At 36.6% G+C, this 13734-nt stretch overlaps 1 protein-coding gene across 20 annotated transcripts in view; it reads left to right on the top strand.

Annotated features, from left to right (window-relative positions):
* The window catches only part of PAM (peptidylglycine alpha-amidating monooxygenase), a 132719-nt gene that overhangs the window by 118124 nt on the left and 861 nt on the right, over nt 1-13734 (top strand). For 9 of the 20 annotated variants that reach the window (XM_042028096.1, XM_042028087.1, XM_042028102.1 and 6 more), the window contains 9 exons: nt 1402-1518; nt 2042-2114; nt 3422-3629; nt 4282-4482; nt 7148-7266; nt 8238-8337; nt 9680-9733; nt 11951-12160; nt 13188-13244. In XM_042028096.1, the coding sequence (XP_041884030.1) occupies nt 1402-1518; nt 2042-2114; nt 3422-3629; nt 4282-4482; nt 7148-7266; nt 8238-8337; nt 9680-9733; nt 11951-12160; nt 13188-13244 (1139 nt within the window). Of the gene's footprint in view, nt 1-1401; nt 1519-2041; nt 2115-3421; nt 3630-4281; nt 4483-7147; nt 7267-8237; nt 8338-8387; nt 8446-9679; nt 9734-11950; nt 12161-13187; nt 13245-13734 lie in introns of those variants that run through there. The other 11 variants (XM_042028103.1, XM_042028095.1, XM_042028105.1 and 8 more) reach the window with 9 other exon arrangements.

The raw sequence follows: 13734 nt of genomic DNA, 5'->3' as shown, positions 1-13734 counted from the left end.
ATAACACCAGTGTAGGCCTTTGTGTTTCATTACCATTTATCTAGTGTCTCCCTATACATGATGGCAGAAATCTGGAGAGAGTTTTAGTAGCTATCACCTTTTGCTCAACCATTCATAGTGAAAAGGATTATTTTCCATCAGAAATTATTTCTACCAGAAATTAAATAGTTACAGGTAGTATAATATGCAATGGCAGTATCTAAATACTATTTTTTAATCATCGCCTATGCAGAAACTTAAACACATTCTGTTATAGATTTTTCTGGTTATATATGAAGCCAATATTGCTTTTCCACATTAAAAATTCTAGACATGTAAATATTTAATGCTATGGAGATGTGAGACTGCTAGAAGTGCACAATATATAGTTTTAATAGCTTTATTCATAGCCGCCTCTGTGACTACAAAATATATTCTTGTTTACCAAGTAGCATCAGTCACGGCTGGATTTCTCTTGGGATTAACAAATGGATTAAAAATACAAGGTGGGAGCAGGGAGTGAGTCTTGTATTCATGCATCTTTCATCCACATCAAACACCATGCTCTAACATTTAGCCTGAAATGTTATTCAAAATATTTTGCTCTGTTTATCTGCAGCAAAAGCTGAACATAAATTTAACAGGTTAGAGTAATAGTGAACTTCTCTGTAAGGATACAGACAACTATTTTTCTTATTTTTTGGAAGCACATGATAATTTCATGCCTAGTAAATGTCCTCTGGAAAGTTTATCCTGGTTCTTAATGTCTGAAATAGAGACATGTTCAAATGTGTTTCATCAAGATATTCCATGTATCTTGAAAATTGAGTATAATTTTGTAGGAGTAGGAGGAACGCACATAATATCCTATAGTCTTCTGTAAGCACACTCTGAAAAGGATAAGAAGCATAAGACCTGAATCTTGTAGTAGTAATCTCTAGCAAGATATTGAACTGCATATGAAAAAAGAAAAAGCAGAAGACACACAAACATGCACAGACTGCCTTAGATGGTACAAAGTATTCCTAGTCTTACTGGCAGGTGTGCTCTGGTGATTACCTATATTTTTTCTTGGGCTACGTTGTTGAATTTCTCATTTCTGGGTTGCCATAGCAAAGAAATGATTAAAAAAAAAAAAGAAAAATTTTTGAAAGGGGTTTTTACTTACTTGCTTTAGGACTATCTTAATTGTTGCTGTGTTGATTTGGTGCTCCTTCAGTTTGGAAGTCATAACCTCAGTAGAAAATGCAGACATACAACACTATTGACTCTTACAATCATACAGTGATGTAATAAGGTTTATATTTAAAGAAAAAAGAACCCAATAACTCCACACTGGAATTTAACTACTGAACTTGGCTTTAAGTTTATTGTTCATCAGTAGAACCTTCTAATGCTTTCTATTCCACTCTTTTTTTACAGTTCTTTTGACAGCAAATTTGTTTATCAGCAAAGAGGACTTGGACCAATTGAACAGAATACAATTCTTGTCCTGAATCCAAGTAATGCAAAACTGCTTCATTCCACGGGCAAAAGTCTGTAAGTTGGGTTTTTTCACTCTTAGTAACTGATTTAGTACTTCCATATATTTTATGCCAAAGAGTCCTTAAACTCATTTTCATATGTTTTATATTACATTTGTACATTTATATACAGTTGTGTAAGTGTAGCCTCTGATTATCTTAAAGTAAATAAATAAATACAAAATCAACAAATAATAAAATTAATTTGCCATCTCTACCACCTCTGCTTCTAACATTTCATACAAGTGCATCTACCAGCCAGATTAACAGAAATGCAGAGCTTGTGAATATTGTACATTGTCCTTAGAGATGCTAAGGTACCCTGAGTGAGATATCTGAGATCAACTGAATTTCAGAATTGAGACACTCTTGTCATGAAAATTCTAAGCTGTAAAGCTGTATTTTTCATTAAATGCTACACGTAGTTAGTATGTACAGCATTTGGTTTTGATCTGTAAGTAAAAAATGAAAGCTTCACATCTATATCATTCTTTCAGAAAAATGTTTTTAACTTAATTCTTCTATATTTGTGCTTGCAGATTTTATTTGCCACATGGTTTGAGTGTAGATAAAAATGGTAACTACTGGGTCACTGATGTAGCTCTTCATCAGGTATGTTTCTGAAGCTTTAGTACCAGGACCTTAATATTTTGCTAAAAAATATTTTTATTTTCCTAGAGATTTGACATAAATTGCTTATCTAGGCCTGTTAAGAATAACATTAAGAATATGCCTACAGAAACTGACCCCTGTGCACTTCATGGAGTATAGTTGTGTTGAGTAATTTACTACAAGGACATAGCATGTAGAAATAATAGAATCATAGGATGGTCTGAGTTGGAAGGGACCTTATAGATTATCTTGTTCCAATTGCCCTGCCATGGGCAAGGGACACCTTCCACTAGGCCAGGTTGCTCAGAGCTCCATCAAACGTGGCCTGGAACACTTTCAGAGATAGGGCAGACACAGCTTCTCTGGGCAACCTCACCAGTGGCATCACCAACCTCGTGGTAAAGAACTTCCTCCTAATATCTAATCTAAACCTCCTCCCTTTCAGTGTAAAGCCATTCCCCCTTGTCCTATCATGACATGCACCTGTAAAAAGTCCCTCTCCATCCTTCTTGTGAGCTCCCTTTAGGTACTGGAAGGCCAGAACTAGGTCACCCAGAAGCCTTCTCTTCTCCAGGCTGAACAATCCCAGTTCTCTCAGCCTTTCCTCATAGCAGAGGAGCTCCATCCCTCTGATCACCTTGATGTCCAAGACACTAGACTTGCTCCAACAGCTCCATGTCCTCTGGGATCCCAGAGCTGGAGGCAGCTCTGCAGGTGGGGTCTCACCAGAGTGGGACAGAGGGGCAGAATTCCCTCCCTCCCCTGCTGCCCACTGGGCTATCCTTGGATGCAGCCCAGGACATGGTTGACCCTCTGGCTGTGAGCACACATTGCCAGGTCATGTTGAGCTTCTCACCAACAAACATCTTCTCCTCAGGACTGCTCTCAATCCCTTCTCCTCCCAGCCTGTATTTATGCTCAGGTTTGCCCCAACCCAGGTGCAAAAGCTTGCACTTGGCCTCGTTGAACATCACAAGGTTCTCATGGAGCCCCTTCCTCAAGCCTGTCAAGATCCCTTTGCAATTTTTTGCTATGTCTTCTGCTTATTGATGCATTTAAGTCTAAACAATGAAACTAAATTGTTTGCTTTGTAATGACTGGAAATTGGTATTTTAAGCAGAAGTTCCCTAGAATCAGCACTATTGAAAAACCAATAATACATATTATGGTCAATATATTAGGATTATGTTTGGTGTATAAATGTCTTTTATACACAGTGATAGGAGTTTTTCCCTAGGCCATCTAGGTCTTAGGTTTCACCTTCTGTAACTGAAACATCTTTTCTTTTCCTTTTGACTGAAAAAAAGGTTTTCAAACTAGGAGCCAGCGACAAAGAGCCATTACTGATCTTAGGAGTGGCTTTGCAGCCAGGCAGTGACAAAAATCATTTCTGTCAACCAACTGATGTTGCTGTGGATCCAATCACTGGCAGCATTTATGTCTCTGATGGCTACTGCAACAGTCGGATTATTCAGTTCTCTCCAAATGGACTGTACGTGATGCAGTGGGGAGAAGGTACAGTCAGAGCTCTTGGTACTTTACCCATACTGCTGTTATAATGAACTGATCATGAACCACAAAATTCCCACTGTTACTATTAATTTTTTTAAATGAATTTCTATTACAGAAATACCTTCCAGGTCCTACATGAATTTCAGCCTTGTCATGGCATCCAAATTTTCTTTCGGCTTTTTCTACAGCTACTTGTAGTAGTTCTATATTTACTAAAAATAAAAAGCGGGGGGTTTGTCATCTTGCTTTTAGAATAAATATTGGTGTGTCCTGTTTTATCAAGAAAATATTCTGACTTTCATAAAGCGAGATTTTTGCTTAAACGTGTAACAAAGTAATCATTTTTTGCCAGATTTATGCCATGATTTCATCTATTTTAAGTTTTATGAATAATTATAGTTCTGCCTGACTCAGATTTATGTATCACATTAAACTGTGCTGAATATTCTCAGGAAATTGCAAGTTCTTAAATTTGGGATTTATAAAGAAAACGCAATATGCTGCCATGAGTTTTCTACCTAAATGCTAGGAGAAAGCAAGCTGACCGTAGTCTTTTCCCAGTGTTACATGGTTATGTGGCATGCTGCTGTTTCTAAATAAAACTGATAGTTTCAGTGTGTACTTTAACACAAACCTGGTTTTTTTTTTATTTCAGAGACTTCTCTAGGCAGAGCCAGGCCCGGACAGTTTCATATTCCTCACAGCTTAGCCCTGATCTCTGACTTAAGTCAGCTGTGTGTTGCAGACAGAGAAAATGGTCGAATTCAGTGCTTCAGGTTAGAGACTGGGGAGTTCACAAAAGAGATCAAGCACAAAGCTTTTGGAAGAGAGTTGTTTGCAGTTTCATATGTTCCAGGTAATCTTTTTTCTTGTTCTGCAGATTTAAAGTAGTTGCTTTGTGCCAGGATGTCTGTGTTATTTCATGAAGAGTGCTATGGTGCTATCCTAGGACAAATATTAATTATCTTCCTGAGTAGTCCTGATGCAATGGAAAATTTGAGAACTACTTGTTTTCCTACTTGTGGATGAGGGAAGCTTGCATCTAATCTCTGCTTCTAAGAAGTGACTGATTACACTCCCCAAATGTAATGTCAGGAAGTAGACAATCTTGCAGCTTCTTGGTGACTGCACAGTTAATCAGCTAATAATGAATTATTATTAATAATAACATTTCTAAGTATTCATTTTGAACTCCATTGAAGAGAGCAAAATTAAGACCAAATGATCAAGAAAGGTTTTTGGTTTCATAAAACAAAAGAACTGAAAGCAAACAGTTAGAAAACATTGTGGTTTTTAATATCACAGTCTGTTTAACAATTACTGTATTAAGTTTTGGGATTAGATTTTTAATACTGATACTGAAGGTAAGGTAAATGTTAAGAACTGGATGAGGAATTTTGGCATGTTGGGCTCCTGACTCCTTAATACAAAATTTAATATCATGTTTCTCTCTTTTGCATCTGCTAAGAATGTAAAAAAGTGCTGTGCTGGATGAGATACTTGATATCTCTCTGACAGTGGAAGCAAAAGAGGCATTCTGAGAGTGTGTGTAAGCCTGAATGCGTTTTGTAGTCGTTCCTCTCCTATTCACCATGCATCCACAAACCCTTTATTTAGCAGTGTTAGGAGGTAGCCTCTGATCTCTTCTTCATAGGATCTTTCTACAGACCTATTGCCCATAAATTTTCCTAATCCCATTTTGAAGTGACTCGTATTGTCTGGTTCATTGGCCTTCCACAATTACAGTTTCCAGAAGTTCATTATCCACTTCATTTTTTTTTTTTAATGTAAAGTTTTGTTGAGTGCTTCTCAGTCCCAGAATTTTGGGAGCTGAATAACAGTTCCACACTCCCCCAGTCTGGTGCCTGTTCATCTTGCCTTATCCTCTTCAAGCCGTTTAATTGCTTCAGCCCCATGAGTATTGTATTTGCCTTTGTCTTCCAGCATCTTTAGCTTCATTGGAACGTTTTTGAGATGCAGAGAGTAAAAGAGCACTCAGTAGTCAATATGTGTGCATGCTAAGTTTTTGCAGAGTGCAGAACTGTTCCCTCCATTCCTAACTCTCCTCATGATGCCAGACATTCTATTGAAATTTTGCCTGACGCTATCCATGGAGGCAGAGATTTTGGGAATCTTTCAGTGATGGCTTAGAAATGTTTCTCCTGAGCTGTAGCTGCCAGTTCCGAGTTCAAACATCACATAAGCATGATCTAGATTATTTTTTAGAAGAAGCATCACTTTACATTTTTCTTTGCAGAAGCTCTTCTGCCATCTGTTTAACAACTCACTTATTCTTATAAAAAGTCTTTCTGTACTTCTTCAGTATCATCAAGCTTTTGACTTCTCCACAGAAGTCAGTTATCTTCCTCAGACTGCTAGATGTCATTGTTCACCCCATTTTTCAGTCATTGATGAAAACTATTGAATAAAATTTCTGACTCTGATCACTTCAAGATGGCACTATTCAGACTTCTCTGTCCTGAAGAATTACAATCTCTGCCCATAAGTTTTTCTCTTTGCTTCCTGTTCATTAATGGATCTTTCATTCAGCCCCATGTTAACTCACATTCAGTGACCTCTGTTGCAATACCTTGTCAAGGGTTTACTGAAAGTGCAAGTATGTCTATAGAATCTGCTTACTTGTGTGCTCTTTTTTCCTGTTCAGAGCTGAGGCACAACCCTTAGAGAAGCCATACCAACTTGTTCTGACAGACCACATTTACCCATGTCTTATTCTTCATTATGGATTCTACCATCTTACTGGAGATGGAAGCCAGAATTGGTAATGTGTGTTCGCAGGCACCCTTTTGAGTCCTTGTAGGTGGGCCCTCCTTCAGCATTCTGCTAGTCTTCTGGAGAAGTGGCTGTTTGCCGTGCTGGGTTGCTTAATATGACCTGAGGTCTGTGATTTCACATTTGGTTTCCTTCTGAATTTGAGTGAATGCCATCTAAACCTCATAAATTTTTAACCTCCAACTTGTCTTACACCTTGTGCTTCCAGTTGAGCTGTCTCCTCTGACCTCTTTACTAGGAAAAAAAAAAAAGTGTTAGAATCTTCCCAACATAATAAACAGAAAAAACTGAAAAAAATCCATTTCTTTGCCATGGGCCTCTAATCCCTGAGTTCCCCTTTCACATCTTTTCCTTTTATGGTCCCACTTACTCCTTAGCTGACTTTCTACTTTTGATGCATTGAAAGAACTTTCTGCTATCAGGTCAACCATCCTTAGCAAAGCATTCTTCAGATTAATTTTTTAACACCTTCACATTCCTTTTACATTTAAACAAACTGTAAAATACTGCCTTGCTGGTTCTTTTCATTTGAACTAAGTGTGCACCTCTTAAATGACAAAGTTTCAGCTGCTACACCTCACTTGATTTTCCTCTTCTAGTTTTGTTTCTTGTTGAGTTATCTTTCTGTCTCTCTGTCTCTCAGCCTTTTTTCATCTAAACTATTACAGTTTATCTTCACTGCAGTTTGCTATGTGTGTGTTCTTACAGCAAATCTAATGTTGTTGTAGGTGGTCTCCTCTTTGCAGTTAATGGAATGCCTTATCCTGGAGAGGCAGAATCAGTGCAAGGATTTGTGATGAACTTCTCTACTGGAGAAATAATTGATACTTTCATTCCACTTAGAAAGGTAGAGTATTATATGCATAGAGTGCCTGTTGCATATAATTATGTATATGAGAACACTGGTAACATTCTACTTCTCCAACTTCCATAAGACTATTGCAGGAAATAAGATATTTTATAATGTAAGGTATTCAAAAGGAATTCTTTATAGTATTAAATAAAGACACTAGAATTTTGGGTCTTAGCTTCTACATGTGGTACACATTTGAAAATTATACTAACCTCTAGATGATTCCTACAGATAATATCTTCAGCCAGGCAGTACTTTATTACTGCCAGTACAATTATTAAAAGTTAATTTAAGAGAATTGTGAAGGAATTGAAATAGTCATATATTTAGATGCTAGTAAAGTGTGAGAAAATAGAGCTTATTCCTAAGCATAAATAATATGCAACTGTGTGGTTACATCCCTCTTTACAGAATACTAGTGTGTAAGTTAAGGCTAAATGTCCTACATGCAGTATAGTACATAAAAAAAATGAGGGTTTTTTAACAGCTTCCATATATTGTGTTGGACTAAAGAATGAATGCTAATATTCCCACTTCATACCACATATACTCTTTATTTGCCATCCAATTTTAAATTATATTGAGTTATTTTTTCTGAATATAGCAAATAGCTGTGTTGCATATGAACTTAAACTAAATATGTGGGCTTCAAACCAAGATTCTTTATTTTTGAAAATATATATTTCACAGGATAAAATGGAGTGTAATAATAGGAATAGAAATATTATTAATATATTTGTAGCATTAATACATGGAATAATCTCTATGTTGTTATCCCTGGAGAAGGCAAACATTCAGTAGAAATGGAATCACTCTCCTTTCGCACATTAGACTTTCACACCAGCACCTGCTGCATTTTCCAGTCTAAAGAAGGACTGAATATGACCAGGCTCAAGTTAGGGGTTAAGGAGGCCTCATGAAGGCATAGAGATTTAAGGGTAATCTGTGACTGCTTATCTTCACAGAGCTTTGAGATGCCACATGATATTGTTGCATCAGAAGATAGAACAGTATTTGTTGGAGATGTTCATGCCAAAGCAGTGTGGAAGTTTGCATCTGCAGAAAGTATGTTCTTTTTGTTCTATATGTCCTAACTTCACATTTTGTATCTTCAGGTCAGTACCACTTATCTGGTACCCTTGGCCAAGAGCCTGGTGGCATAATGACAGTGATGTAAGTGCACTACAAGCTTCATCTGCAGCAGTTGTGTGCTGCTGCTCAGTTTTCATTAAAAGACCATTATTCAGCATTGCTGTGTGCTCAGTCAAAGAAGAGTCCTGGGCACATGAGTTTGTCACAGAAGGAATCAAAATGCATTTGCCTTACACATCATTGTCAGTAAAACACTTAAACAAAAGTGTTACTCTAGTATTTTTGTAATTTCAGTGTATCATTTGCTGAGAACTCAACTGCTTCCTGTGAGGCTATAATGTAGAAAACTCCCAGGGGATGAAGTAGAAACACAAGTCAACTTAAAAATTACATTCATTTCATTGGGAGCATTTATCACTAGAAAATTAATCTAGTATAATTTGAAGTCCTATTTCCATACAGAGGAAACACTTGCCAGTTTTAATCTAGTAACCCCCAAAGCAAGCAGCTTCACTTCAGGGAATGATTAGTCAGACATCAATTTAGTAGGATTCAGAGAGAGCTTACATGTTTTACAGGAATAAAAATATAATCCACTGCTGCATTATATGGGATAAAAAAATGTATGACGGAGATAAAGCCTTAGGGCTCAGGATGTTAGTCATCCAGTTAGAGTCCACTGCTATAAATGACTAAGCTAGTTATTCCTTATTTGTCTCTTCATAATTCATGGATTTTCCTTTGGGGCATTTGGTATCAGCTGCTCTTAATAACAGGAGACTGGACCACATAAACTGTAATTCTAATTGGATATGTTTTTATCTGCATCTAGTAAACTGAACATGACCAATTCTCAGCTTTTATTCAAAGAAACATGAGAATAAAAAAGTAATGGAATTTTTACAGGTTAGATGAGGGAGTCCTTGTATAAAATTTTCTTTTTAGTTTTTGCTGAAGTATAAAAGAGCAGTAGCTAAGAAACCCTGATTCAGCCAGCCTTTAAATCACTATGATTTTGATTATAATAAACAGTTTTACTTTTGTGGGAATCCATGAACCTTTAGGCATACCCATAAAATCTTTCTGTTTCATAAAAGTTGATTGTTGCAAGCACCCTTCATGAATCAAGCTCTTTCTTTTTTTCTATGGCCTTGTGAGCTATTGAATAGTTTATATTGATTCTCCATGGTGAAGTTCAGGTATTGATGGGAATGTTTACTGTAGGATTGTACTGTACATTTGAGAAAGCTAGCAGGAAAATGTCACTAGTGCCTTTCTGAAATCAGTTGTCCTGAAGAATGATTTTGTTTTACAGAAATGGAACATCGGTCAGTTAAAAAGGCTGGTATTGAGGTACAGGAAACAAAAGGTTAGTCTGATTCATAATGAAAATGAAGGGATCAGTATGTTCACGTAGACTAGTGCAGCTTCTGCCAAGCTGAAGGGAAAAAATGCTGACTAGTTTGTTTGGTTTTTTTGAGTTGCTATAGGAAGCACTAGAAAAAAACTTGTAACACTGTTACCTGGTAGATGCTATTTCACAGTCAACCTAAACATTTCATTTTCAGTGATGACAAGTGCTTCACTGTCACAGAAACTAAGATAAAAATTTAACTAGTAGGTTAATTCCATTCTACCATCTGGTATGGTCCAGATTGGTATCTGTGGCAGCTCCCATAGATGCAGAAATAGCTCTGAAATACAGCTGTGATAGTTACTCCCCACCATCCTTTCTCCACAACCCTCCACCACCAAAAAAATGGTTATTTGAAATGGCAATTGGTTTATATTCCTGTGTCTTTCAGTACATAGCCTTGTCAGTCACACCATATGGCAAGAAATACCATTTTTTTGTATTTACATTTCTTTCCATAGATTTACTACACTTCTAATTTAATTGATCTGCATGAAAATGGAAAAAAAGAAAAAAGAAAATGAAAGCATGTAGGAACAATATAAGGAGATAGTACACACAGGAGATTGAAAGTGGTAAAATATCAATTAAGGTAGATGAAAAGTAATTTTTCTATTATGCAGCTCATTTCACTTTCAGAAAAACAGTACCAGATTATGGTATTATTTATAAAGGCATGTAAAATGTTCAGATGTTTGTAACTGGTTTTCTTTGGTTAAATTCAGAGGTTATGCAGTTTGCTTCAGCCATGTATATGTAGACAGAGAAAAGTCAAAAAAATCTCAACTGCCAATTGAAAGCATGTAGAGTGAGAAAGGCTAACATTATGAAACAGTGAAATCCTTACTGCCATCACTGTTATCCTTTTATTTTATCTCTGTTGGTACATCAGCCTGCCTGAAGCACTCAAAAAGGAAGTGTTGAAATTACAGCATGCTGTGTATCTAGGGATATGTAAATGCATTTTGGCTTTCTTTAGCTGACTCTTCTAATGTCCTAGAGAAAAAATGCAATAGTAACACCAGGGTAAGAAAAAGGTTTTAAGTAACAATGTCTAAAACTGGTTAGAGTAGATAGACTGAAATTAACATCTTTCAATTCCACTGGGAGAAAAGAGCCAATGGACTTTGTGTCGTCTGCTTAATAAATAGGCAGGAGTGGCCTGCAATCTCACAGCCTTCTGGTGACAGACTGTTACTAGTGCTTGTACTGCTATGACATGGGGAAAGAATATATGGAGAACTATAGCTTTGCCCAGAGGGAAAGATGATGGAGGAAAATTTTCCTTAGCAGTAACTACTACTTGAACAGACAGCTGTTTTCATTGTGTCATTGTTATCCTTGTACTTGTGAAGACAATGATATTGTTATCATTTTATTAGTGTTGAGTGTTGACTGAACCATTTGCTATTCCTTCAGAATAGAACATCATTTTAATTTTGATATAGAATCAAAACAGAGTTGATTCAGAGTGTTTGTGATGCAGCTACTTGTTAAGACATGTTGTTCAGTCTGACTTCAAAATATATAGCTAGACAGTTTTACTTAGTAAAAGTTATCACGAAGCATATGCAACATCGTAAAGGTTTTCCCTGAAATAGTTTTTCTCCTTGTAGGCATAGAGTTAACAAATTAGTCAGGAATGACTGGAGGCTGTTTTCAAAAGCTCTCCAGATTTGTAGAGCCAAAATTCCTTCATGAAGTATAACAGTTCTGAAAATTTAACCCTTTGTCACAGTTTTTTTAGAAAGATCTTTAAAATTTTCCTTTTTGTTTATGATAATATGACGTATACTGGCTTTCTGTATTTCTTGCGGAAGTGTTTCTGTCATAAGAAGATATTTAATTGATACTACAACACATGCTTATTTGGAAAGATGGATCATTGGGGTAATTTCCTGTATTTTAAATAGTAGGTACTTTTTAGGACAAAACTCTGTTTGACACAACTCCTTGCCCCATTTGAGAAAAGGGGAAGGTATCATTCAGACTTTCTCTGCCTTATATTTGGGATAACCTCAGCAAGAGCCAAAAATGTCTCCATAAGAGTTTGTCTTCTGTTTCCTTGTTACAAAGCACTGAAGGTATCCTAGCTTGTTGTTTCCTGTAACACCTTGTTCTGTGTTGCTCGATGCATATGGATTACATACAGAAATTGTTTTCTTTTTAAAGAATCAGAGACAATTGTAGAAGCCAGATTGAAAAACAAGCCAGAATCGACAGACCCTCTAAAGAATACGGATAAACACTTGGTCCAGGAGGCCAGCAGCACTGGAGTTTCCTTTGTTCTTATTACAACTCTTCTTATTATCCCTGTTGTTGTCCTTCTGGCAATTTTAGTATTTATTCGGTGGAGGAAGACAACTGTCTATGGAGGTAACTGTGAGTAACTGTTCTAGAGAACAGGCTTTTCTTATTCTAGTTCCAAGTATCACTGAACACTGAGGGGTGAGGGTATGACAAGATCAGCTCCCTGTGCCTTTGCCCTCCTGAACAGTTGCAGTGCTGCTGCATGCAAACTAAGGATCAGCAAGGACACAGCACCTGCAGCCCCCTGAGCCTTTAATATTGCATCTCAAACTAGCATCTCTTCAGAACACGTATCAAAAACTTTAATTGGTGTCAAGGCAAAAATTGTTACCTCAAAAATTAATAGAATATATTAATGTTGTATTGTCTAGAATTCAGAAATTTTAATACTGCAAGCATAGTTTGATTTTCTGGTATGGGATCTTTAAATTGCTGAGAACAAAAGACTCCATGGGTATTCTAGAGATACAAGCAAAATCAAAGCAGATACTATTACAAGAGATTATATATTATTGTTTTACCTGGTCAGTTCTGTGAGTCAGACATGCTTCCAAAATGCACCTTCATCAATTGCTCTGAAAGCTTTAATAGGTACTTAGAAGTTATGTAAATTGGTTCTAAATTTGTATTGTATAGTAGCATTATTTTTCATAAATTGGCAGACTGCGATAGACATTTGATCACTAGACTTGTTATTTTGTATCATGGAATTGTTTTATCAAGATACTTACATCCAGAGAAGAAAATCTATATGAAGTAGACAACACAGTTCTGCCACTGGTCAGGACCTACTATGACAGAGTAGGCCATTCAGCAATCTAATACAGCTGTGCAACTGAATTGGACATATTTTATTTGAAGATTTCAACATACAGCTTCCTGACTCTTTGTATTCAAAAGTGTTAGCACATCAAATGTGCTAGATAGCATATCAAATATGCTAACACTCTAGACTACAGCAGTACTGCCATAAATGGCTTCTTAGAGCTGCTGATTGGTTTGTTGAATGTCTGTGCTTTTTATCAGAAAATGCAGGTAATTATTTGATCATAGAACATTGGGGGTTTAGCTTATTTTTGAAATTTACTTTATTTTTCAGCTGATGGGGAACACAAACTTGATTCTAGTTCAGGCAGAATTTTAGGCAGACTTAGAGGTAAGTAGTCATCGAAGATGTTTTCAAACACAGTAACTGGAGGCTTTTTTTCTGTATTCTTGTTGAATAACAGATTTGATGGAACTTTCTCAGAGGAGGGATTGGGGGCAAAGATCAGGGGTTTTTGAAAACGTCTTTTAAAACAACTTTCATCTGTCATTATCTGCCCACTAAAGAGTATGAGTCACTACCAGTGGGAGAGCAGCAGCTATGAGTTATTGTGAATCTGATGAATGAAATGAAGCACTTTGAAACTAGGAGCAAATGGGTAGGAACACCAGTAAACTGTGTAGACTTAACGAAATAATGGATGCTAAAAAAGCATAGTCTGAAACTTCTCCTTCAAAGATGAATTTCCTTTTTTTTTCCTAATACATACACTCAACTTATGTGGCTCCTGTGCTCAATCTTTAAAAACAGTTTCTGGACGAACACTTTAAATAATCACCATTATACTGTTTAATTAGTAGATAGATTTTTATTCCCCCCT

Source organism: Corvus kubaryi, unplaced genomic scaffold (genome assembly GCF_017639235.1).
Source record: "Corvus kubaryi isolate FWS band 111438036 unplaced genomic scaffold, C.kubaryi_AGA036_p1.0 37302, whole genome shotgun sequence".
Classification (NCBI taxonomy): Eukaryota; Metazoa; Chordata; class Aves; order Passeriformes; family Corvidae; genus Corvus; species Corvus kubaryi.
Note: the sequence above shows the minus strand (reverse complement) of the source record. Positions and strands in the feature narration are given on the sequence as shown.